We start from the raw sequence: 27,441 nt of genomic DNA on the forward strand, positions 1-27,441 counted from the left end.
CCTAGTTAAATAAAGGTAAAATATATTTTTTTTATAACATTAACAATGTCTACACTGTATATCTTATCAATTTGATGTTATTTTAATGGACAAATAAACCGTGCTATTCTTTCAAAAACAGACATTTCTAAGTGACCTCAAACTTTTGAACGGTAATGTATATAAAGAATTGTGTTAAATTGGGCACAATGATACAGCCTGTTGGTGGCACTACTGTAATGACACGACTGTTGATGTGATAACATCACAATGTTGTGATGGAACAGAATGATATGTTGTTGGAATGGACCTGCACACAATTGGTACAAAGCAGACGCTACAGGAACATCCTCTCAGATCGGTGAGAGTCTGAGGCTTTGTTCTTAAAAGACCTGACACGATAAACAAACACAAAAGATACATTGCAATGTAAATACATAAATGTAGTTCAGAAACACTGAACATAATCCAGGCCTATCGGTCTGGAGTCTAAATCATTTACATTTGAGGAGGACAACAAAAAAGGGAATTTTAGAATTGGGACATTGCATTTGACTCCTGTCCAAAGCAGGGTATGATGAGGTAGTGAACACTTGCTTCTACTGCAATGATTTTTTTGTATTATTCAATGAGGGGATGTAACTGCAGAGCGTACCAATCAATGTGTCGAAACATTAATGGCATATTGCAACTGGCATTGGTTTACAAACAAAAACACACACTCCCACATTTGTCACATTTGGCCTAGGACCAACACCATGGGCCTAAGCATTGTCACTCCCCAAAACAAACCAATACACAGCCCACCGTTTTGTTTGACATCGCAAGCGGGAAATACACTTGAGTACCATTACTTGAAAAAAAAGGTCCATCCACTATGAAGGTGTAAAAATGGTTGGTTGTCCACTTCTAACCACCAGGGATGATTTCTAAGCTTCAGCTCATCTCAACCTGAGAGATTTCAGTCAAATAGTAAGGTGGTTTTGTAGCACAAGCATGTCGATGAACCGGCAGCACATATCGACAGACAGTCCATTACTGAAGAACACAGTACTTCTTATAGTCAGACTCAAAGTCCTCGTCCATGCAAGTTGTGTCGGCCATCTTTTTGCCGTCAGTTTTGGGCATGAACAGAGAATAATCCACTTCCTGCTGCTCATAGAACAGGATATAGGCAGAGTCTGCATCAATCTCCTCTGACTGCAATTCCTGAACACAGAAAACACAGTGAGGTTTGTTTATACTTGTGAACTTTAAATAACTGAGTTACAGATGACAATGGACACTGCATCACATAGCAGAGATATAAGTTCTGTTTTTGGCATACAGCTTACCTTACAGCTACTGTCGTTGTAACAGTACCACTTTTCATTTGGGTTTTTGGCGTATGTCACATAGTGGCCTCCTCCTAGGATCCCTGAATGGCACTGCAAACCCAAAAGTGATTGGGGGTTAGAGGATATTTCAGATGGTAGATAGACAGTTACTTTACTCTCAGGCTTCAGGCTAGGACAGTAAAATTCTTACAGAGAAAAACAAATATTTGACCCACTTAATACTTACTGAAATTGCATACAAGTTATACATGGGATCCAGGTCTCTTTGGCCCTGGGAGGCCTCCAGATCCATGCTGTTCTCGGTGTAGCCATTGCTGTTGAGCTCAGACACAGACTTTGTGTTGTCACATTCTCTGGCCATGTCCTCACCAGAGGTGGAGTCACTGAGGCCTTCTCCCATGCTCCCCATCCTCGTCCTGCTGGCCTCCAGCTCCATGGGGCTCTCCCTGCCACTGTCCAGGCTCTCCTTACTGAGGGACAGTTGGTACCTGCTTCCCGTGGGAAACACCAGACCACGGCCCTGCCTCCTGCCCTCACTCTCAGGGCTGCAGTTGGGACAGACGTCTCTGCTGAGGGGGGTGCTGGCCATCCTCCCTGAGCACAGAGGGTCTGCAAACAGACACATTCATAGAAGAACACCAGCCTCCTTAAAATATGACAGGTACATCTGAAACCCGTCAAGATTTTATACAAACCTTTCCCATTGTTGAGAGTCAGGGCAGGGTTACAGACAGTGTCTCCACCCCCAGACCTTTTCACTCCTCCCTCTGTGTCATGTAGCTCCTCCCCCAGCTTATCCCTCCAGCTCTCTTGGCTTTGGTCTGCATCTCTTGGGGTCAGGAAAGCACTGGGGTCAAACGTCTCCATGGGAAACCTAACAATCTTCTGGGATTTGATCCACCGCCCATTCATAAACTGGAACCGTTTTAAATGAATTATCTGCAATTCAAATGGGCAGAATAAAGGAGTTTTAGAGTTTCAGACATAGCATTAAATGTTTGAGTTGGGGGTTATTCATGTATATTTCAATAGGTTTCAACTGTTGCCTATTGACACAAATATGAATAGGGAAAGGACAGGGAAGTTAACGCAGAGGGAATGAGCTCTATGTCTGACCAGGATGGGCGGCAGCCTCCACAGGTCCAGTTTCTTGGTAGCCAGGCGGTGGGTCTTGCACTTGGAGCAGTAGTAGAGCTCATCTTCTCCCAGCTCTTCCTCACTGGTAAAGGCCTGCAGACAGCTGTCCAGACTGATGGGCTCTGCCTGGGCCCTGCGACTCTGTTCCACACTGGGGTGCTCCTCCACGATCTGCAGGACAGACAAACATTACTTAGTGTATGACGTATATCCATTAGATATTGAATAGATACATTGATATGACCCCTAGGGTTCCATTGCTGCTGTTATCCCCAGCCTCATGTCTCTCTTACCCTCTCCTGAGAGGTCTGGTAGCGGAGGTGCAGAGCAGTGGGGTCCCAGTCCACAGCCATGAAGGCATTTCCCACAGCAGCCCTCTCATTGTTACACTCCACTGTGCAGCCTCTGCAGAACCTGAGGGGGACAACAATACAGGGTATCAATGAACAGATTCTCCATCTTCAACCGTATATGTTGTACTGTGTGAGACTTAATTACCTGTACCATGGACACCAAGCGCAGGAGTTGCCATCTTTCTGTACCACGCGCAGGGTGAAGGGATACTGGTAGCCCATGCTGTCATCACTGTGTTCACACACACATACACACACCGATCAGCATCACACACCTGTACCTTTAGGAAAACACTGCAAAGCCACCTGTCAAAATACAGAGAGTGGTCTGGAGAGACTGACCAGTCCTGGGCGTGGTTGCTGGCCTCCTGAGGGGGCAAGGGACTGGCCAGGCGTGACACCTGGGTCCACACAGAATCATACAGGTCCCTGGTCCTGGTGTGGACTGTACACGGCACGATCAACGGCATCCCAAACAGGCTGGGGCGGTTCTTCTGACTGGACAGGAAGTATAACTCTGCCCGCATCTACGAAACAAACAAAAATGACACAGTTTAGAAGTGAGCATTATATAGACTTTGACTAATCTTGATGCACTGCTAATCTTCTCTCCATCTTTAGCCCATCCTGCAGTTCTTACCATCTTCCTGTGGATGGTGATAATGTACCCAGTGAAGGGGCTGTCTGATGGGAGCACCACGGGGCCGTCGGGGAGACCGTTAGCAAGGCTGCCCTCTGTGCCACAGGGAACCACAGTGCTGGGCATGCCCTTGGGGATCAGTCCCAGGTTCAGAGAGTTACTGTCAGTTACCATGGTAGCGTTCCCATAGGCTAGTGCTTGAGCTTCTGGAGATGACACGAAGAACAAATGTTATACGTTATATTTTCCAGTGTCAAAGTATCTACCTTTTTTCATCTGTTTAATAGAACCTGTGCATTTGTTTACATTCCAAGGTGTGTTTGGTTGCTACTTCTTTGGATTCTAAACCCCTTTCATCACTTCTTACGGATTGCCTTTAAAAAAGGAATGAAAAGAGATGAAACGTCGCTAATGAACAGAAGAACCAATTGGTATACCATCTGTTTGTGTGGGAGTGGACACCACAGACGTGGGTGCACTTGGCACCGGGATCTCAAACGCACACAGGAAGCCGCTCACCGCCCGACGCACTTTCTGGTTGTCCAGTGGAAAATTCTAAAAATAGGGTAGACAATCATTAGTCTATGTGCAGACTGTGATATTGACAGTGTGATGGATGGATGTACAGTGTTGGAGGATAGATGACGGCCCCACCTTAATGTTGGAGGCATGTACTTCAGCCAGGAGAATCTGCTCAGGATTCAGGCAGCAGAGCTCACTCAGGAGTCTCTTCAGTGCTGTGTACTTCTCATCCGCATTGAGCCGGAGCCCATACCGCACTGGGCATGACCCATCCAGCTTAGTGACTGGACAGAGGAAGCAAAGAGCAAAGTGTTTCAGAGGCACAGGATCCAATATGCATTCCCTCAAAAGACAACAGGAACAAAATAGCTTTCTATTCAACACCACACTGTCACTGTAAAGCTCAGAGACCAGTAAAAGAAAGGGTGGACAGGCGACAGACTTCCTGAAATATATCTCCAATATGATGCTTATGTTTAATCTTTTGGAATGTATTTTCTGGATGTTGCACTGTAGTACTGTATACACTGCATTTCACTACACCCGCAATAAGATCTGCTAAATATGCGTATGTGACCAATATAATTTGATTTATAAGGCTCACCTATGATCTCTACGTGCATGGAGTTATCCATGGGCAGAGGGAGAGAGAGGAAGTTGAAGGGATCAAAGCGTGCACTGACGTGGCCACAGGTCTTGCACTTGACCTGTGACCTGAGCTGGCCATGGAACAGGTCCACCACAATGGAACGGTTTCTCCTCAAGTGATTCTCCCACGCCTGGGGGAACACAATTCACCATCACACCAGACAATAATATACGCCATTTAGCAGACCCTTTAAGCCAAAGCGACTCACAGTCATGCGTGCATACATTTCACGTTTGAGTGGTCCCCGGGAATTGAACCCACTACCCTGGCGTTACAAGTACCATGCTCTACCAAGTAAGCTACAAAGGATAACTTCTAGCAGTTCAAGATGATACAGAAATCTAATATTATACCTCCAAATCAACATTTATACTCCCAACAGCTACATGAGGTGATTCACCTGAGGCCTTATTTCTTGATCTCCCCACCATGACGATAGGAACAGTGTGTATGAACTCTGACCTCAGAAGCAACCTCCCAGTCTGGTCGTCCGTCGCTGTCCTTCAGCTCCACGTAGGGCTTCTCGTGAACACGGTTCAGGTCCTCGTGAAGGCCATCCAGCAGGAAGGCTAGCAGCTCCTGGGAGTCCTGCTGCTGGAAGCCATTGAACCGGGGAGCGTACTTCGCTATCGTCCACTGAGGGAAGAGACGGAGGACAAGGAGAAAATGGAAAAAGTACATTTAGGTTGGTCGTCTGTAGTGTTATTGAGGGGGGGGGGTCAGTTGGAGGCTTGTTTGTGGACATACTCTGAGTTTCAGAGGGGCCAAGTTCTTCTGTGTTCCGCTCCACAACTCCTGAACCAGATCACCATAGCATTTGGCCATGTGACCCCGCATCCCAATTGGATTGGTCCTGTTATGGAGACAAACAGCACAAATTAAAAAGAAACTTGCACACTCATCTCTGCTTGCTGTGGATTTATTTGAACAATGTTCTGCCCAAAGAGTATAATAAGCATGTATAATAATACTTTCTTGTATAATAAGCATGCATTCTTTTAAGTCTAAAATAATGCACACACATACCTGTTGAGTTCGTAAAGGTGGTTTCCTGAGGTGAAGTAGTCTGTGAGAGGCTTGGTGTTGCTCACACACTGGATACTGGAGTTCATGAAGCACGTGTTGCCAAGGTTGCTCAGTCCAGTGGCACCTTTCTCAGTAGGGACTGTGAACAACAGCAGGAGGCAACAGTCTGAGGACGCTATTCAACCATCAAACGCATCTACAGCAGTCAGTATGACCCCTTCAATATGTTTGGAGACCACAAAACAAGTACTGTCTGACAGACTTATCTATAATACACAAGTAGCAATCAGCTCAGTTAGTGTTAAATTATCAATAATGATTACATAATAGGAGTGCTAATGTTGTGTTGGTGCTGTAACTGTATGCAGTGATGGTCTTACCATTGTGTCTGTTCATCCTGTTGCTGTTAGCGATGAAAGACATCTCCTCTGGCCAGCTCATGTCCTTGTTCCGAACTGATGAAAACAAAAGTGTCTTCATCTACTCATCCTGACAATACATGATGGAGCCATTAAAAACACAGAGAGTCGTTACGATGCATACCTTCTATGACCATGTACTGTTCATCTGGAATCTTCAACCCCTCCAGGGAATGGTCTTCATCATCAAGGAGGGTCAGATAATTCTGTGGAATACAATGTTTTGAACTGTAAAATTAGAGTGTGTGTGAGTATTTGAGTTTGAGTGTTTACTGTGCACGTCTGTTTGTGCAGTGTAGGCTTCTCCCCGGGATTTGTTTAAACAAGGTGTTGCTGATGAATCAGTCGAGGGGGAGGTCCCAAGGAGGGCCGTGGCCCCCTTTGGACTCAGAGATGTGTGTTTTTTGAACACCTGTAAGTGCCATTTCCTGCAATCTAGAGCCTTGAATGATAACAAATAAAGCGGCACACACTGGTTAAGTGCAAAATAATTATTTAATTTTCTTCACAGTATCTTTTCTAGAAGGATCCTACTAATGTCATTATTCAATGATCTACAGAACAGGGACCATAGGTATGAGGTCCAGGCAAGAGCAATTCACAGTGTGTGTGTTTACATTTTGTATTTATTTATTTGTGTTTATTTTTTTAATAGTGGTGCAGCCAAGTCCACATGGTGGCGCAGTGCCTCTCTTACATTCTTTGGGTAGAACCCTGCCGTGTATGTTGACAAATGGTCAACCTTCTATGAGTCACACCAACCTCACTGTTGTAGAGCCAGAGGCGCATGTCTTCCTCCTTGATGCGGAGTCTCTGGGACAGGTATTCATGGATGTCCTTGATGGTGCCCACCCTACTGAAACAGCCCGTGTAGACCAACACACGCTTTAGGGGGGCACTAGCAGAGGGAACGTTACCTGGGGGAGTTCAGGGAGACACCACGGACACATTGAACTGCTCTGCACACATGATTGGTAAAAAGCACAGGAACGGGTGTGGAACAAAATACACAGACCATGTTGCGTTGGTCAAATGCTCTGACATATGAGGCCCAGATCCTACATAGCCCATTTAATCTCACACTGCAACACTGCCTGGCTGGGGCTGTGCGAACGTGATAATCGGAGTGAAAGATTTATTTTTAGAAGCGCTGCGCACAGGCATAAAAGTTGGTCTAATTTACTTAAAACGAAAGTCTGCTGAAGTGAGACTTTTTGTCCTTGTGTTTCTTGGCTATTTACATTGTTTTGTTGACAAGCTAGGTTGTTTTTCTATGTTTGAGTTTCAACAGCTAGGGAAGAGAAGACAACGCTTCTACTAGACAGACTCAATCTCACAGACACAAACATGACTCTAGTCGTGCTACCATGGTAACCTCCCGCCCTTACAGGGGCATGTGGACATCTGTCGTCTCATCTGTGATATTTTGGTTAAAAGACTCAGGTCACAAAAAAAGGTAATTAAACATTTTTGTGTCCCTGTGCTGCCCCAAGTCTTGTGACCAATGTTCCCTCTAAGTGCCTTCCTCCTCCTGGACTGCTGTGCAGAAGGAATGCCAGCCCGCGCAGAGAATTCTAGTGATTAAACTTTACTACTTTGCCCAGTTACATACTTCATTAAACAGATCAACGCTTCCCTCTAATGTGGGAATTATGTTTGAATCAATATAATATCAGCCCCCTTCAATGCAACCACCCAAATCTAACTTTGCAAGATTGAGTCGTGATTGTGTTGTAGGCAGAACGCATCTATCGCACGAGTGGTCTTTCAATCATCCGCAGTCGGGAGTGGACGTGCTTTTCAGATCAACATGCTGAATGGCCTTGGACACTCTTGGGCAGAAAGTCACTAGTGCACTGTGCTATTCTTGTCCCTCCTTTGCTTTGTAACCTTTGGAGAAGCGCTGGAGACACATGCAGAGGAACCTCTTACCCATATTGACCCAGACGTTGGTCTGGGGGGTGCGGGGGGGGGGCTGCTGCTGCCTCAGGAAGAGCAGGTGTCGGGGTAACAGCTCCAGCTCAGCACAGTCTGTCTTGGTGTTTCTGATCACCTGGGAATGCCAACAGGAGAAGGGATGGGAATGTGAGGTTATCACAATGTCAGGATCAATAGGGATGATAATGGTGATGGTTTAATGGAAAATCCACAAGTGGTCCTGCTTTACAGAGTTGAAATGTACGTACCGGCCTGGGGAGACCCAGGTTGGCTCCGTACCAGTGGTAGAGTGCCCTCCACACAGGCTCTGGCACAACCTCAAAGTCCCTGCCTAGAATCAGGGACGGGGAGCGCCTCAGTAGGCCCCCCTCCATTGTCAATGTGGGAGCCTGGGGGAACAGTTCAAGATGGACAGATTTAAAACTGAAATAATATGGCAAGGCCAGTTTGAAGAAGAGGAACATTTTAATCTCCAATTAGTTCATCCCCTTCCACAGTGTTGTTTGTGGTGCCTAACTTACCTTTAAGGGCTCTGATCTGACCAGAGGCTGGTTATCGATGGCCCCAGGCCTTAGAACCACCATGTTCCCATCAGCCCCCAGGAAGCACTGGTTGTCTGTGTCACCATGCTGACGGGCAAAGCAGATATCCGTAGCAGTCGAGCCCCGGGGTAGAAGGCCTGAGGAGAGCAAATGAATGGTTTTCAATGACATTCAGTTGTACACTCACTCTCAGCACACAGTATGCAAGGCCAGGCAGGTATAATGAGTGGTGCATTTCCTTATTATTAAGCTGTACTAGTATCCAACTGTTTTGCTAATACTAAGTGTTACGCGGGGTGCTGAGAATTCTTAGCCACTCACTGCCGCTGGTTGTCTCGGAGGCCTCTGATGCACTGGAGATGTTGTCTGCGAACTTCTCCTCTGTGGAGCTGTGGGAGCTGGCCATGCTCTCCCCCTCTGGGCCTTGCTCTGCCCTGGCCTGGGTTCCGATCCCTACACCACTCCTCACTGTGTCAAACACTAATGGCTGCTCCACCACAATATGCTTGTTATCCTGGAAGAGACGCCAACAACCACAATCACATCAGCAAAGAAATTATAGTGTAGAATGGGCACAGTATGATAAACAGATGGTCATGGTGTCAAGCAGCAAAAAAGCCTTCCTTACATATTTAACGTAGTCCCTCCACTGCTGCCACCATGGCACTGCTATGAGGAACCAGTAGTCTCCTGGCTGGAGGCCGTGTCTGCTCGCCCTCTCCAACCAGCCCCTGCAGACACAAGTGAGTGAGTTTGTGAGTGTTTGATTGATTGATGAGGGGGTAAGGAAGAATGTGTATGACAGCAGGAAAGGACACTGACATGGTGACACAGACACACATACCTGATTATCTGTCCCTCCTCTTCAGGGGAAGCAGGCCGCAGCCCCAGGACAATATGACACACCTAGAGACCAACACGATAGCAGAAGACTGGTGATCCAGCAGAACAAGAAAAGCACACAGCACACAATGGTGACCAAAGTAGAAACACATGGTGGCTGGCTCTTACCTGAAACAGCAGGTTGAGGAACTCATTGGCAAATGCACTCTTCACACTCCATATTTGGTAGTCCTCCAGGGTCAAATGCCCTTGCTAAAGAAAACAACAACCACCAATAGCCGGTTTCAACATTTTCTGACAACTTTAAAGAAATCTATATGAATCCAAAGTCACGCAAGCAGTAAGGTAATACCTTAGTGGTGTCATGCTCCTTCAGGATGTCTTCCACAACGGCATGGACATTAGTGTCCGCTTCCTTAAGGGACAGAGGCAGGGTAAGGCTTAAGTAAGATCCCAGAGTAGTAATGGGACAGGTTAAAACAAAACAATCTAACTACAAACATTACAACAGTTATTATTATCTACAGTATGTCCATCATATGTCCAGTCTGGCCAAATGGTACTTACAGGTAGAAGGTCTATGCGATTGTCTTTCCACACCTCCAGTAATGCCCCAACCATTTCTGTGATTTCCTTTCGAGACAGAAGCCCATCATGGTCAACGTCAAACACTTTGAAACAGACTGGGGAAAAGAAACAAGAGGAAAGTCACAAATTGAAACTGACAATGTGGTGAAAGAATGACAAACAGCAAGGCTTAGTGCTTGTATCTACTTACACTTCTGTCTCTCTGCCAAAGGCCCTCTGCAGCAAGCAGATAGTCCACATGAGATTTCCTTAAAATCTATGTGATTGTCCCTGTTTTCATCAAAGGCATGAAACAAACCTGCACAGAAGGAGAAATGGATGTAACGACCGCCTTCAAAAGAAGTATCCAATAAATTAAATCCACATCCTGCGTATTCTCTTACCTTCACTTAGGGATGTATGAATAGTGGGAGAAACTAAAGCGACAAAGGTTTCCAGGTCAAATCGTCCTGTCCGAGACTGAGCTTTCAGCAGCCAGTATCTCTTCTCCAGGTCAATGATATCTGATTCCTCTACTGCAAGAAAAAAAATCTATAAGTGGCATGACAAGACCCCTAGCCTAGGTTATTATTTAGTACATCTCCCAAAGGATCAGGATGACAGTCACTCACAGTGTGTTACTCCAGCCAAGGTCTGGTAGAAGGTGGGTGTGTCACTATCGTCTGTCAGGGTGACACACACCCCACTGGACAGGAGCCAGCGGGAGAAGGTGAAGGCATCCTTGTTCTGCAGGAGCCAGCTCTTAAATTTCTCATAATTTACCTTCTCACCCTGGTAAAGAAAATAACAGGAACTCCACTAAGCCTTGAACAAAGGTACAAAACACATACTGGAATTATCTTCCTGTGTAAAGTAGCATTAGCAGCCCTGTGCACTTATTATATTGAACCTTTATTTTACTAGGCAAGTCAGTTAAGAACAAATTCTTATTTACAATGACGGCCTACCGGGTAACAGTGGGTTAACTGCCTTGTTCAGGGACAGAACGACAGATTTTTACCTTGTCAGCTCTGAGGTTCGATCCAGCAACCTTTTGGTTACTGGCCCAACGCTCTAACCACTAGGCTACCTGCCACCCCAAACAGGTAACATATGTTCTGTCAGCAGCTTACAATTAGATAAGGCTACATTAGATAAGGATACATGGCATGATTGTAGTGAACAAATAAAATAGACCTGGTAAACATGTAATAGCAGATTTGCAACCACCCTGGTGGTCATACAGTTTGTGAAAACATGGCTGTCAAAATGTGTGTTTAAAACAGTAAAATACAGGTAACTGCTAAAATAAAGGAAATACTTGAGTAAATGAGGGATACAACGCATATTGAAAGCAGGTGCTTTTACACATTTGGTTTCTGAGTTAATTAAGCAATTATAATCCCATCATGCTTAGGGTCATGTATAAAAATGCCTAGTTGCCCATTATTTTGGATACCATGGCTAGAAGAAGAAATCTCAGTGACTTGAAAGAGACCCCTGAAAGAGGGGTCTCAAAGGAGCTTAAAGTGTGTGTGTGTCTCTCAACCACCAGATCTCAAACCAATTTAACACTTCTGGAGTGGCACCCGAGACAGCCGCAACCATCAACAAAACTTCAAATTATGGAATTTGTTGTGGAAGAACTCCAATAGAGTTCTAGACACTTGTAGAATCTATGCCAAGGCACATTGAAGCTGTTCTGGCAGCTCGTGGTGGCCCAAAGCCCTACTAAGACACTTCATGTTGGCGTTTCCTTTGTTTTGGCAGCTACCCATACATATTCATTCAAATAAGGCATATGAGCTAACCTCAGAGAAACACTTCCTGAGAGAAAGTGGGATCTCTCCATCCACAGTCTGCAGCATGCTTTCCATGTCCTCTCGCGTTGCATGATTGCCCAAATCGCTGGCAAACAGACTGAAAATGTCTGAAGGAGAGCCACAAAAAGAAGCTTAGCCTGATAAGCAACTCTGTCAGGTGTGATTCACAATGGGGGTGAATCGCATAAGACATTTTCAAGAATACAAATTAGATACCAGTACAAAAGAGGGGTCCATTTGTGTGAAGGTCTATTTGTTTGTTTTTATTCTCAGAGATCCTATTAAATTATATATGTAATTATATGATTATTATTGTAATTACATGGTCAACACAAGCATCTATAGAGGTTCCATAAGTCTGTCGGTTACAATACTCACATTTAGCTTTTTCTTCATCACGCCCTCTAGTCAAGAGAACCAGGCCAACAATTAGGTTGTTGAAGTGCAGGCCTTTAGAGGTCCCACCGAATGAGCTGTATATCACCTAGAAACAGGGGAAGGGAGCTGGGTTCAATTCAGGTAAAAATATCAACTCATTCCGGTCCAGTCCTGACCTACTTGTTGTTGTAATTTGGAGAGTGAGTTCCCTTTCACAAATCGATTAAAAGGTATATTATCTTTGATAACCCTGTCAGGTGGACTAAAGCTGAATTCAAATATGCAAGCTTGCCCAGGTTAGTAAGCTAGTTAGACTCATATCAGAAGAGCACAACAGGCTACAATCCCTCCTCTGAGTCATTCCACCTTAAAAAACACAAGAAAGAGGATTGACACCCACCATCTCAGATGGTTCCGAAATCATTTCTGTAGTTTGAAACAGATAAGCGTTCCTGAAACATTTTGTTGAAAGACCATTTGAATGCATTATATGGCCTGATATTACCAGGTTCTGACCACTAGACGGTGGTGTTGCTGCTAAACAGGCTCACTATTATATCCAGTTAGAAGTTGTCAATAAATAAAAAACATTCAATACAAATGAAAGGTTAAGATTAGGATTGGTTGAGATTCGGAATGAGGACAGGTTAACCTCCCAATCAGAACAGCTGAAGTTGGGTACTACCCAGATAGAGGTATAGGCGCTGGGGTTTTCAACCTCATGAGCAACATTTTATTGGTTGAGAATACATTGAGTATGTGGCCAAATCCCTTCAAAAAAGGTCTGAAGCAGTTAGACCTTTTCCGGTGAACAAGCAAACCACTAGGCTACAGCAGTTCTAATGGTTCTGGTCTCTAAATGATCTTCAAAAAGGTAAATACCCCCAAAGCACATTGTGTTTTGCAATAGTTTCTATTGGTGAAGGCTTAATTGTTTATATAATGGTTTATTGCGTAGGTTTAACGGTTTCTTATGGAAAATGTTCTAATTGGTTCTCTTTTTAATAGGGTTGTCATGCTCAGCATTTCAGTCACTTGCCAATTGCTCCAACGTTTTGGGCTAGTAGGAAACCCCTTAATGAGAATTGCACCATAGGGAAATACCTCTGAGAGTTGCCATTCAATGGACTATTCAAGGGCAGTTAGTTTGAAGCATGAGGTAGCTAAGAGGACAAACTAAAATTGTTTTCATGGAGGACAGGTTTGACTTGAGGATGACCACACAATTTACAAAAGTTATTGATTATCTACTCAAACTTCAAAAGAAAATGTTGTGATCCATTTAATAATCACAAGAAAGCCATAAATAGATCACTCAGAAGTAAATGTGGAGGTAGCTAAGAATTAAGGGACTGTTCAGTGACAATGTCATCCCTGGAATGAAATTGTGTCCATGATGTTGCATTGCTTTCAATGAAAAGTGACAATGGAGATCGACAAAATTCATCTGTCAACATCATGACCAGTGAACAGGCTGCTAAAAGAATGAAGTCCTGTCTTGACTCCAGTTTAAGTGACATTGGTGTTAAGTCCACTACAGCTCAAAGGAGAGGCATCTCATTCCAAGGTATCCTGCGCAAAAATACATCTTCATGTGCAGATCAAGATCAAAGATGCACAATACATCAGCAGGCTGCTCAAGCTGTCAATGTATCTCCTGAGGAACTGGTGCCTCAGAGCAGCCTGAGATCTTTAAAGAAATTAATAAAAATGCTGAAGATCTTGACAGACTCATTTACTTAATGAAATAAAAAAAAAATATCCAGCAGAAAGTAAAAAAGACACAAATATGAATAATTGGCTCCACCATTTTGGTCTATAGTCAAAACTAAAGAGGTCTTTAATGTCAGTGTTTACATAAAGGCAGCAAGAAAACTAGCTTCAGAGAAAGGTATCATGGAGTTGCCAAACCAGAACACTCTTTGGCAATGATTTTCCAGTTGATGATTTAGTCATTAGATTCTACAATGACAATGTATATAGTAGACTTATGCCAGGAAAAAAGGATTTTGTCAAATTCAAAATTCACGAGCAGAAAATACTCATTCTGTGCAACCTTAAAGAACTGTATGCAGCATTCAAAAATAAACTGCAGTCTGTCCAAAGCATTGTGTGGCAGTCGGCTCATCTGGAACACATTCTGTGCGTATGTACAATACATCAAAATGTCACTAATGTTAAATGCAGTAAAGGTGGACAAGGGCTGCCATGCATTTGTGGACCTGATGGTGTGGTGCATAGATGTGATGTGAAAGTGTTTTTCATAGAACAGAGCATGGAAAATGTGTGCATAGAACTCAGGGAAAGATATGCGAACACAATGACTCTGCCAGGACCCTGCAGCTTCCATCACTTTGTTCCACTCTACAAAAGCCTCATAGGTGCAGAGTTTCCAGTAACCAGGTTTCCATCCAACCAATTACCTGACGAATGAAAAAAGTCACGACCGGGCTGATGGAAACAGGATACGCCAGTACAATTTCATATATGCCGACAGACAATTTGTTCATTTGACAAGGTGTCGGTAAAATTTCTTCCACTGCCATTTCTCGCATAAATGAGCAAATATTGATATAATAAACATCATATCGAAGTAAACTTGCGTGGTCCTCCCACTACGACTAGGGAAACCATGCAGTTTATTAGGCTACAGATTAAATAAGTTAGGATGAACTTCACAGGGTGGTGAAAGTTCATTTGATGTGCTTGATGCTCCTTTAAAAAGCGAGGGTCTTATTCTAGTGACGATGATCGATGCTTGGCTGCCTTTTGACAAATAAAAATTACACCGGTATATGCATAATATTTTCAATATAGGTGGCCTACCCGTACTGCATCTGCGAGCTGTTGGCTAGAGCGCAAGTGGCAAGACCAGAGTGGGCACGTTTGCTATATAACGCAACCGTTTGTGCCAAAACCATCAGTAGCATTAAATACGATGAAACCCATTTAACTTGAATTTTCATTCAATACATAAGAATTTAACCGCAAAAGTTATTTTATGTGCACTACGTCAAAAGTGCATACTTTTATCCCCAATAAGTGAGTTATAAAAAAATATATGGTGGGAAAATGCACATTGTTTTATGCAGATTTTAAAATATTTGCATGAAAATCTGTCCAAAATTGAATGGAAACCTAGATACTGACACAGATTATGCCATTAAGTTTGACTTAGTCCTCGGAAAATCCAGATATAAAATGGTGAATGTGCGAGCATCTGATTTTCTAGTTTGCTGCTATGATGAATACTGGATTGTAATTGTGGATGATAACATGGACGTAAAAGGTGAAATTCATGCATCCAAGTTATCCAGCAAGGTTATTTTCTTGACCAAATAGAGAGGACACGTTATATTCCAAAACAAGCACCATCTGCACCATTAAAGGGTTACTTCATGCTAGCAGATAGCTTTCAATGACTGAAAGTCTATGGGTAAGGCTAGTTAGTGTTGAATCGCAAAACTACCTCAACCTGAAACATATCAGATTAACAAGGAATCCATTACAAAGGATGAAGAAGCAATACTCCCGAGCGACAGCTCCATACTTCTTGTCAGACATAAAGAACTGATATTGTATACTGGTTGTTATGGTGGGATATGTGGGTGGCTTATTGAACTTTGGATTCCTCAGGTCTTAAAAAAACAAGTTTGGTCCAAATCGGATGTTAGGTACTATATTTATTGAATATTATGTGAATCGTATAAATGAAAATGGCCAATAGCTTATTTTCTCAGAGATCAAATTACATTACAGCATAATAATGTTGCAAGAATTAGAGGTCATCACGTGTCCAAAAAGGAGGAGGGAGAGACAGCAACCAACCAAGCCAACTCGCACTATAGTAGACTAATAGTTGCCATAGCTAGGTTATTTATTATCAAATATGAATACATAGTACAGTTAGCTAGCTAGGATAACTGAGGCTGCAGTGCATACACTTTCTCATCCTACGGTTGAGTGATAATGCCCTCGAAGCCAGTGTTAGGAGGATATATTGGCACAGGTGTTGTTAGGCAACCCATGCCAATATATCCTCCAAGCACCGGCTTCGAGGGCATTATCAATTTAATACAACGGGTTACCAAAATATTAAAATAATGACTGACATATTTTCATCAATAACCTTATTTTGATTAATATTATTTCACCCTTCCACAAGATGTAGTCCCAACACAAATCTAGTGTTGCTACCCAAGCCAGCTGGTCGGTCGTTCTATTCGTTCGGTTACTAGAGACGCCTATCATTCACCTTTAAACTTCAATTTCGTATTTTTAATTCCATCTTCTATTTACTAGATATCTATTAACTTTTGCCACACATGGAGTCGAGGCTCTATGCCTGTAGCCTATTGCCAATCTACAGTACCAGTCAAAAGATTGGCCACACCTACTCATTCCAGGGTTCTCTCTATTTTTACTATTTTATACATTGTAGAATAATAGTGAAGACATCAAAACTATGAAGTAACACATATGAAATCATATAGTAACCAAAAGTGTTAAACAAATCAAAACAGATGTTTGATTGTTCAAAGAAGTCACCCTTTGCCTTGATGACAACTTTGGACACTCTTGGGACTTTCTCAACCAGCTTTATGAGGAATGCTTTCCTAACAGTCTTGAAGGAGTTCCCACATATGCTGAGCACTTGTTGGCTGCTTTTCCTTCACTCTGCAGTCCAACTCATCCCAAACCATATCAATTGGGTTGAGGTCGGGTGATTGTGGAGGCCAGGTCACCTGATGCAACACTCCATCAGTCTCCATGGTCAAATAGCCCATAAAAAGCCAGGTGTATATTGGGTCATTGTCCTGTAGAAAAACAAATTATAGTCTCACTAAGCGCAAACCAGAAGGGATGGCATATTGCTGCAGAATTCTGTGGGAGCCATGCTGGTTATGTGTGCCTTGGTCTGTGATTTATTTTGAATTCATGTCACCAGCAAAGCACCCCCACATCATCCATTCACCTACTATGCGTCTCACAAAGACACGGCAGTTGCAACCAAAAATCTAATTTGGACTCATCAGACCAAAGAACAGATTTCCACCGGTCTAATGTCCATTGCTTGTGTTTCTTGGCCCAAGCAAGTCTTCTTATTGTTGGTGTCCTTTAGTCGTGGATCTTTGCAGCAATTCGACCATGAAGGCCTGAATCACACAGTCTCCTCTGAAAAGTTGATGTTGAGATGTGTCTGTTACTTGAAGTCTGTGAAGCATTTATTTGGACTGCAATCTGAGGTACAGTTAACTCTAATGAACTTATCCTCTGCAGCAGAGGTAACTCTCAGTCTTCCTTTCCTGTGGCGGTCCTAATGAGAGCCAGTTTGATCATTGCGTTTCGTGTTTGCGACTGCACTTGAAGAAACTTTCAAAGTTCTTGAAATTTTCCACATTGACTGTCTATGTCTTAAAGTAACGATGGATTGTCATTTCACTTTGCTTGTTTGAGCTGTTCTTGCCATAATATGGACTTGGTCTTTTACCAAATAGGGGTATCTTCTGATTGGCTCAAACACATTAAGAAAAACTGTTTAACTTTTAACAAGGCACACCTGTTAATTGAAATGCATTTCAGGTGACTACCTCATAAAGCTGGTTGAGAGAATGCCAAGAGTGTGCAAAGCTGTCATCAAGGCGAAGGGTGGCTACTTTGAAGAATCTCAAATATAAAATCAATTTTGATTTGTTTAACACTTTTTTGGATACTACATGATTCCATGTGTTATCTTATAGTTTTGATGTCTTCACCATTATTCTACAATGTAGAAAATAGCAAAAAATAAAGAAAAACCCTGGAATGGGTAGGTGTGTCCAAACTTTTGACTTTTCACTCTCGTGAAATGCAAAATCATCAGCATAAATTATAAAATGTCTCGCTCTCTCTCTACTGCAGCAGTCACGTTCGGCCTTCCAGACAAGACAGTTAAAATTACACATAGCCGATACCAGAAGGGTCGGAAACTTTCCGATAAATTTCCGGAAATTTTCCATGGAAAGTTAAGTCCTGGAATTTGTTTTTTTTGTTGCTTGAATACATTAAAAAAAGTTAGCTTATAACAGTGACCCTTTTTTGTGAGATACACATAAGGCAATTCTAGGTCTTGTGGCATATTTTGGTTAAACTATCCCCAATTCAATGGAATCGCAACCCTCTGCATGCACAGTGCATTCTTCCATCACATTCGCAGTGCACTCTTCCATCACATGTACAGCTGGTTCTCAAGATCTTGCACACTAATGAGATGCTATTGAGCCCACACAACTACACTGTCTGAGCCAACAGGACAACATGCATTCTGTTACGTTTGAACTCTGTCATATCAAATAAATTTACCCCAGTAAATAGTAGCCTACAGCAAAGTGTGTTTAAATCATTTCTACCTTGTTCACAATTTCTGCTAGTTCGTTTTTGCAACCATGTGGGTTTTAGCTCGCTTGAGCCTGCTAAGTGAGGAGTGTTAATTCCCCTGTTTACATACATGTTTAATTTTTTAAAACATATATTTTACAAAGGAGTTGTTTAATATAACTGTTTAACTATTTATCTGTACATGGAATTGTTTTTTTTGATTTTTTAAACTCATTTTTTAAACTCTTTACAGGAAAATGCCACGGACACTATCTGATGTGTAGAGACATTTCACTGAAGCTAATGTAGTGCCAAATCATGTAAAGAATGCAACAAAGAGGCAGAATAATCTGGCCAAGTGCATAAAGTTCCATCAGCACTCTCAACAAGCAATCTCTGACAAATGTCCCTCTACCTCTATTCAAGGTGAAAATTATGAATCAGACACCTTATCGATAGCAACAGCTTATGGTCTTTCTGGAATCAGAAGTTTTTTTGACTCAATGGAGGAACATAGTCAGAGAAATGCTGATGAATGTCTTGCTTGAGCTGTGTATGCATCTGGTTCACCTCTGATGCTCACAGGCAAAGTGTATTGGAAGAGATTTTTGAAATGTTCTTCGCCCAGCATACACCCCTCCAACCAGACATGCTATATCTACTCATTTGCTGGATGCAGAGTTCAACAGAGTTCAAGTGAAGGTCAAGAAAATCATAGAGAAAGCAGACTGTATTGCAATCATCTCTGATTGGTGGTAGAATGTTCACGGGCAAGGACTAATTAACTACATCATCTCCACCCTTCAAACAGTATTTTACAAGAGCATAGACACAACCATCTCTACACTGCAGATGAGCTGAAGGTCAATGACCTTGGAACACAGAATGTATGTGCACTGGTGACAGACAATGCTGCGAACATGAAGGCTGCTTGGTCTAAAGTGGAGTAGTCCTACCCTCACATCACACCCATTGGCTGTGCTGCTCATGCGTTGAATCTGCTCCTCAAGGACATCATGGCACTGAAAACAATGGATACCCTCTACAAGAGAGCCAAGGAAATGGTAAGGTATGTGAAGGGTCATGTAGTTATAGCAGCAATCTCACCAAGCAAAGACTGCTGAACAATTAATAAAATCGCCACCAGACAATTTACATTGAACCCCCCCCCCCCCCCCCCCCTTTTGTACACTGCTGCTACTTGCCGTTTGTGATCTATTCATAGTCACTTCACCCCCACCTACATGTACAAATTACCTCAACTAACCTGTACCCCCAATGACTCGGTACCGGTGCCCCCTGTATATAGCCTAGTTATTGTGTTAATTTTTACTTTAGTCTACTTGGTAAATATTTGAACTCTTCTTGAATTGCACTGTTGGTTAAGGGCTTGTCAGTAAGCAGTTCACGGTAAAGTTTACACTTGTTGTATTCGGCGCATGTGACAAATAATGTTAGATTTGAAGTGAGAAGAATAAGAGCACCACATTGAAGCTGCCCTGCAACACCCGTTGGGGTGGTGTTGTCAAGATCATGTTTGACAGTCTCCTGGGGGGGAAGGAGTCTCTCCAAGAAATGGCCATATCAGTCTGCCGATATGGACAGCCCCATCAAGAGAATCCTCCTGGATGATGTATTTCGGGAAAGAGTGATAAGCAGCCCGAAACTCCTGAAACCTATAGCAGTAGCCATTGCACAGATTGAGGGAGATAATGCCATCCTGCCTGATGTTCAGACTCTGCTTGCAGATGTAAGAGAAGAAATCCGTACTGCCCTGCCCACTTCACTGTTGCTCCAAGCAGAGGAAACTGCAGTTCTGAAATACATCAAAAAGCGTGAAGACTTCTGCCTGAAGCCCATCCAACATTGTTGGACCCCAAGTATGCTGGCAAAAGCATCCTGTCTGGTGCAGAGATCAACAAGGCCTATCGTGTCTCGCCACCTTGGCCTGGATGAGGGCAAGGTTCTTGGCAGTCTGGCAAAGTACACTTCTAAGCTAGGGCTTTGGGATGGAGATGCATTATGGCAGTGCCAACATATGGCATCAGCCACCTGGTGGAAGGGACTTTGTGGATCTGAGGTGCCTTTCCCTGTTGCCTCAATCAATCATTCTCCAAATTCCACAAACATCAGCCGCCTCAGAACGCAAAAGGTCCTTGTTTGGGAACACACACACCAAAGCATGCAACAGGCTGACCAATGCATGGGTTGAAAAATTGGTGGCCATCCGGGCAACTTTTTGGCTTTTTGAGCCTGACAATGAGCCATCCTCAACAGGGTTGGAAAGTGACAGTGAAGATGAGGCCTCAGAGTCTGATGTTCAAGAGGTGGACATTGAGGAGGTCCAGGGAGAAGAAATGGAAGCCTGAGAGGAAGACAACCAAAGCTTTAGTTTCTAGACTATAATTTTATGGATGCATTTTGAAAACGTTTTTGGGGTCCTTGATGAGGCAGTCCATATCAGCAGATGCAATGGATCAGTGGGGATCATTCAATATTCCATTTTGCTGTTCAGTGAAATCATCCCATGTGAAGAGCCAACTGATTTAATTCAAGTTCAATTCGTAACAAAAAATGTTTGGGGGTTTTTCTATTGGAAGGATTTTATCATCATTTGCAATTATGTCCACTATGATAAGATAAAAAGTTTTTATTCTGTCTCCATATGATATGGTAAATATATCCAATGCAAAAAACATCTACATTTAAATGGTATTAATATTAATTTGCATATATTCCTGTTAAATCCCACAGAAAGTTTCCACCTCTGAATATTCCCCAAAATGTGCAAACCGACTTGTGACATAGAATTCTGGATCCGGGAAAGGTGGTCTCAGGTACAGGTGGATCCGCTCCTCTTATCTGTTTCGAACTGCAGAAACTATATCAGAACAATCTGAAATGGTGGGTGTCACGGCTTGCGGAAATTACATTGAGACTCTCCCATCAGACCTCATGTAACACTGGGGCCGTCTGTCTGTTGAACAAGGCTCACCTCAGCAATCCTGGGTGGTACGACGTCTCCCAGCACCTCCCTGAGGAAGCACTGCTGGCTCATGTAACAGGACAGGCCACTGGTCCTCCGGAAGGCATCCTTCAGACGCTGGAGTTCCACATTAGTTACTGGGAGGGATAGAGACACAGAGATTGTGAAGAAGCTTTTCTGTGAATTAAAACATGGACTGTATGGTCAGGCAGAGCATTAAACCCTGGTCAACAATACAATCTTAGGCAGTCTAAACCAAACCCACAATAGCTATTACATTGTATTACCATAGCAACTATCATAACTAATCAGTAATTGCTGGAAGGTATATGTCTGCCACCCAGCCAGATTTAGAAATGCTTGCAAGTGCTCAGCACTACAATAGGGAACTGGCAGACGCACATACACCACCATCATCATCAACAACAACAACAGTATACTGCCAGTTAGCTTCGTCAGCTGTTAGCTACAGTGCCTTTGGAAAGTATTCTGACCCATTTACGTTTTCCACATTTTGCCTTTCCAAAGACACTGTAGCCTTACTATAAAATTGATTAAATAAAAATCCTCAGCAATTTACACACAATACTCCATTATGACAAAGCAAAAACAGGTTTCACAAATAAAAAAACATAGCTAATTTACAAAAGTATTCAGACCCTTTGCTATGAGACTTCATAGAGATCGGGTGCATCCTGTTTGCATTGATCATCCTTGAGATGTTTCTACAACTTGGAGTCTACCTGTGGTAAATTCAATTGATTGGACATGATTTGGAAAGGCACACGTCTATATAAGGTCCCACAGTTGACAGCACATGATACAGCAAAAACCAAGCCATGAGGTTGACGGGATTGTACATAGAGCTCCGAGACAGGATTGTGTCGAGGCACAGATCTGGGGAAGGGTACCAAAAACATTCTGCAGCATTAAAGGTCCCCAAGAACACAGTGGCCTCCAGCTTTCTTATTATGGATGACGTTTGGAACCACAAAGACTCTTCCTAGAGCTGGCTGCCCAGCCAAACTGAGCAACTTGGGGAGAAGGGCCTTGGTCAGGGAGGTGACCAAGAACCTGATTGTCACTCTCACAGAGTGACAGAGTTCCTCTGTGAAGATGGGAAAACCTTACAGAAGGACAACTATCTCAGAATCACCTCACCAATTAGGCCTTTATGGTAGTGGCCAGAAGGAAGCAACTCCTCAGTAAAAAGCACATGACAGACCATGAGAAAACAAGATTCTCTGGTCTGATTAAACCAAGAATGAACTCTTTGGCCTGAATGCCAAGTGTCATATCTGGAGGAAACCTGGCACCATCCCTACGGTGAAGCATGGTGGAGGGAGCATCATGCTGTGGGGATGTTTTTCAGCGACTGAGAAAATAGTCAGGATGCAGGCAAAGATGAACGGAGCAAAATAGAGAGATCCTTGATGAAAACCTGCTCCAAAGCGCTCAGGACCTCAGACTGGGGCGAAGGTTCACCTTCCAACAGGACAACGACCCTAAGCACACAGCCAAGACAATGCAGGATGGAGGCGAAGATGTATACTAGCATTATACTGCTAGTACATCATCAGGGCCAAGCTTCCTGCCATCCAGGACCTCTATACCAGGAGGCGTCAAAGGAAGGCCCTAATAATTGTCAAAGACTCCACCATAGTCATAAACTGTTCTCTCTGCTACCGTACGGCAAGCGGTACCAGAGCACCAAGTCTAGGTCCAAGAGGCTTCTAAACAGCTTCTAGCCCCAAGCCATAAGACTCCTGAACATCTAATCAAATGGCTACCCAGACTATTTGCATTGCCCCTCCCATACGCTGCTGCTGCTCTTATTATCTATGCATAGTCACTTTAATAACTCTACCTACATGTACATATTACCTCGACACCGGTGCCCCAGCACATTGACGGTGTACCGGTACCCCCTGTATAAAGCCTCGCTATTGTTATTTTACCGCTGCTCTTTAATTATTTGTTACTTTTATCTTTTTTTAAGGTATTTTCTTAACTGCATTGTTGGATAAGGGCTTGTAAGTAAGCATTTCACTGTTGTATTCGGCCCATGTGACATAAAACTTGATGAGTGGCTTCGGGACAAGTTTCTGAATGTCCTTGAGTGGCCCAGCCAGAGCCCGGACCTGAACCCGATCGAAAATCTCTGGAGAGAACTGAAAATAGCTGTGCAGCAACACTCCACATCCAACCTGACAGAGCTTGAGAGGATCAGCAGAGAGGAATGAAACACTTTTTGCTTTGTCATGGTAGGGTATTGTGTGTTGATTGATAAGGAAAAACAAATATTGAATCAATTTTAGAATAAGGTAACGTAACAAAATGTGGAAAAAGTCAAGGGGTCAGAATAGTTTCCAAATGCACTGTATATGGCTTTTCTAGGTCCCTGATTGCACAAATTCCAGCTTTAGGCTAGGCCTGAATATCATATATTAACTAGAAACATTGGCACAAAGGACAGACACCATGTCAACAATACAGTATTGGCAGAGACAAATACACCAACATCAGTATACTGCTAGTAACGTTAGTCTGTCAGCTAACTATACTGAAGAAAAAAATGTACGCAACATGCTACAATTTGAATGATTTTACTGAGTTCGTTCATAAGGAAATAGATCAATTGAAATAAATGAATTAGGCACTAATCTATGGATTTTACATGACTGGGCAGGGGCACAGCCATGGGTGGGCCTGGGAGGTCATAGGCCCACCCACAAGTCCTCAACTGGCAGCTTCATTAAATAGTACCCGCAAAACACCAGTCTCAACGTCAACAGTGACGAGGCGACTCTGGGGTGCTGCCCTTCTAGGCAGAGTTCCTCTGTCGAGTGTCTGTGTTCTTTTGCTCATCTTAATCTTTTCTTTTTATTGGCGAGTCTGAGATATGTATTTTTCTTTGCAACTCTGCCTAGAAGGCCAGCATCCCAGAGTCGCCTCGTCACTGTTGACGTTGAGACTGTTGGCATTATGCATTTGGGCAGGTAGCGTTCTACTGGCATCATCATTCCAGAGAATGCGTTTCCACTGCTCCAGAGTCCAACAGCAGCGAGCTTTACACCACTCCAGCCGACGCTTGCCATCGCGCATGACGATCTTAGGCTTGTGCGAAGCTGCGAAGCCATGGAAACCTATTTCATGAAGCACCTGACAAAAACAGATATTGTGCTGATGTAGCTTCCATAGACAGTTTGGAACTCGAGGACAGACTATTTTTATGTGCTTTAGCACTCTGAGGTCCCGTTCTGTGAGCTTGGGTGGCCTACAACTTCACATCTGAGCAGTTGTTAATCCTAGACGTTTCCACTTCACAATAACAGCACATACAGTTGACCGGGGCAGCTCTAACAGGGCAGAAATTTGAGGAACTGACTTGTTAGAAAGGTGCCACAATGAAAGTCACTGAGCTCTTGTTTGTCTATGGAGATTGCATGGCTGTGTGCTCGATTTTATACACCCGTCAGCAACGGGTGTGGCAAGGGGTGTCCATATACTTTTGTATATATAGTGGATCATGAATATTTAACATTTTAACACTGGGGGGGTTAAATTAATCGCACCCGGGGGCCCTGTGTGTGTTTTGCATCTGTTGAAAGTTGATTTGGAACTGGGCTGCATCCCAGACATGAGCCAGGAGCCCCTTTTAAAGTCCACCTCGATGTCAGCTCAAAACAAAGGTGACATAATTAGGCACGTGTAGTCATTAGTATGATTCTGTGTTATCCCATGCAAAAGTTTTTGTTTTTGATAAAAACGCTTCATCTGCCTTCCCAATGAAAAATAGTTCGAAAATTGAAAGATTTAGGAAACGATGCACAAATTACGGTTAGATTTGAGAATGGCGCTCCTCCCTCCCATTTTCGCCCGATGACGTGACTGGCCTTTGCCCGGTGCCCCGCGGCTCAACATAATCGAATCCGCCCACACAGTACCACCAGGCACACACAATGTCAACAAACAGCGGCTACTTGGTGTCATTAATTTACTTCTAGGTGACCTAAGTGCAGATAGCTCTAGTTCTTAGTTTCCGGTCGTTGGCCTCTACCTGATCCCGAGGGCAGTAGCGGTTTTAGGGTAAATTTAAGATAGCCTGTTAATTTACCTAGCTAACCGCCTACCTGGACCCGCTGGTATATTTGAATTTCACTTTAGTACAATTGACAAGGTTATCTAGCTAGTTAGTTGCCTGTCCCATTGTTGTTCGCCTTCTAGCTAGTAACGTTAGTACTGTTAACACATTACCCACCCAACAGTTAGCTAGCCTTACCTTCATTAGCTAGCTGTCTATAACGCTAATGTTTACAGCTAGCCAAGGTTAGCAAATTATCAATTTTTACCTCTGTTGATGGCCTCTTCGTACGAGAGGAAACCTATCCTTGACTCTTTAGCTCCCATGTTTTTCTCATTTCATAGCAACATCTTAACAAATAAAACAGGTTGTTATGAACTGCTTTGTAGGTTTAGCTTATACACACACGGCAGTCATAACTATCTAATAATGTAGCCAGCTATGCGTCTACTGACGCCTTTACAACGCCAACGCCCCCCCCCGAGTCACGTGATCACTGTCAAGGCCCTTGAATTATTTCAGGAATGTGCGTTTACATATTCAATACTTACTGACCAGCTATTTAGTAATCCCTGTAGTATTTATTGGCAAATAATAACGGACACAGAGTCATAATGTACAAACAAGTTTAATATCATTTAATGGTGGTGCATTGGACTGTGCAGTGGCGGAGTCCTAGCCTGGGTAGCAGTAGCTAACATTCCATTCCTTGCTACTGCCACTGGAATGTTAGCTAAAAAGACTGCTACCCAGTCTAGCAGAGTTCTGCTGGAGCTTGCGTCACATACACAAGCCAAATAACGTTCATGTATGTAGTCATAAACGTGCGCACTGTGGCACTAATGATGGCAATGTTTACATGTTAGTGCATTTTGAGGTTGTTTCGGTTTAATTATAACAAAATAATCACGGTTGTCGATGTTTTTTTTGTTACATTTAATGCATTATGAAATAATTAGTGAACATTCAATTGCCAAAACATTTGAAGTATTTCATTCTCTGTCAGGACCAAATAGAAAAATAGGACATTAGTATGAAATAAAATATTTCAGTTGTGTACATTACTTTGTTTTATTTGACTACTTTATTTTTTATTCCTTAAACTAATTTCATTTCCGCTCACAGCCTGGTCTCAGACTAGACATAACATAGTAAATTCAATTTCTCAAACTAGTATATGTTAAGTTTGATATGGTTACATAAGACAGAAGGTTACTTAAGGCAACTAAAGTAGGGTGGTTGGTCGGGGTGGGTGTATAACGTGAATGTCTAGCAATACAAAGGTTAAGTGTTCAAATCTCATCTTGACAACTTCAGCATTTTAGAAACTCCTTTACTACTTTGTAGCTACTTTGCAACTACTTAGAATGTTAACTTTTTTATCTAACCCAATTCCTAACCTTAATCCCTAGCCTAGTTAACGTTAGCCAGCCAGTGAACATTAGTCCAAACAAATTGGAATGATAACATGTTTAGAAAATTCTAAATAATATGGTATGTTTGGCTAATTTGTAACATAGCATATGATTTGCAATTGGTAACATTTGATGCGAAATGGATGATGGATATTCACAAACTAATACACACCATATGAAACGTAACATACTAAATGGAAGGTTCATATTTTCGTACAGAATAATACGAAATGCTCCGAGACCAGGTTGTTTGCAGGTAGTAGTAGCCAGCCAAACAACCATCTAACGTTATCTCTGTTCTCCCCAAACTGTACTGTCTTTAGTAATCCTATTTAGGTAGGCTAGCCTATCTGCAGCAGAGATGTCCGACAATCATTTCTCATTTTTGAAAGTATATAAAGGCATACTTCACGAACTGTCTCCATCCCCCTCTCTCATCGTTGTGT

The 27,441-nt window shown here is 43.0% G+C and overlaps 1 protein-coding gene across 1 annotated transcript; it reads right to left on the reverse strand.

Moving 5' to 3' along the window:
* Window positions 1-25: 25 nt before the first annotated feature.
* LOC139422919 (ubiquitin carboxyl-terminal hydrolase 32-like) lies at window positions 26-26,067 on the reverse strand. The gene is made up of 34 exons (XM_071174390.1): window positions 25,849-26,067; window positions 21,506-21,633; window positions 12,154-12,259; window positions 11,764-11,882; window positions 10,585-10,744; window positions 10,357-10,488; window positions 10,164-10,271; window positions 9,953-10,068; window positions 9,738-9,800; window positions 9,554-9,637; window positions 9,387-9,448; window positions 9,171-9,273; window positions 8,864-9,056; window positions 8,522-8,679; window positions 8,249-8,389; window positions 7,995-8,115; window positions 6,825-6,979; window positions 6,187-6,268; window positions 6,024-6,098; window positions 5,644-5,782; window positions 5,365-5,470; window positions 5,080-5,253; window positions 4,573-4,747; window positions 4,101-4,252; window positions 3,884-4,001; window positions 3,447-3,652; window positions 3,149-3,333; window positions 2,952-3,038; window positions 2,747-2,867; window positions 2,433-2,624; window positions 2,012-2,255; window positions 1,543-1,925; window positions 1,314-1,406; window positions 26-1,188 (listed from the first exon to the last, which is right to left on the reverse strand). Exons 1-34 carry the CDS (start codon window positions 25,904-25,906, stop codon window positions 1,015-1,017), a joined length of 4,713 nt encoding a protein of 1,570 aa, XP_071030491.1. The 5' UTR covers window positions 25,907-26,067; the 3' UTR covers window positions 26-1,014.
* Between the last annotated feature and the right edge of the window lie 1,374 nt (window positions 26,068-27,441).

Source organism: Oncorhynchus clarkii, chromosome 12 (assembly GCF_045791955.1).
Source record: "Oncorhynchus clarkii lewisi isolate Uvic-CL-2024 chromosome 12, UVic_Ocla_1.0, whole genome shotgun sequence".
Taxonomy (NCBI): Eukaryota; Metazoa; Chordata; class Actinopteri; order Salmoniformes; family Salmonidae; genus Oncorhynchus; species Oncorhynchus clarkii.

Bases quoted from the DNA above. Each gene is read 5' to 3' on its own strand.
- LOC139422919 (XM_071174390.1), bottom strand. From the start codon at position 25,906: ATGGGAGCTAAAGAGTCAAGGATAGGTTTCCTCTCGTACGAAGAGGCC. The intron at 10,069-10,163 runs GTAAGTAGATAC...TCTTTTCCCCAG, and splicing joins TTTGGCAGAGAGACAGAAGT to TCTGTTTCAAAGTGTTTGAC. The intron at 9,274-9,386 runs GTATGTGTGTCT...TTGTGTCTGCAG, and splicing joins GAGGAGGGACAGATAATCAG to GGGCTGGTTGGAGAGGGCGA.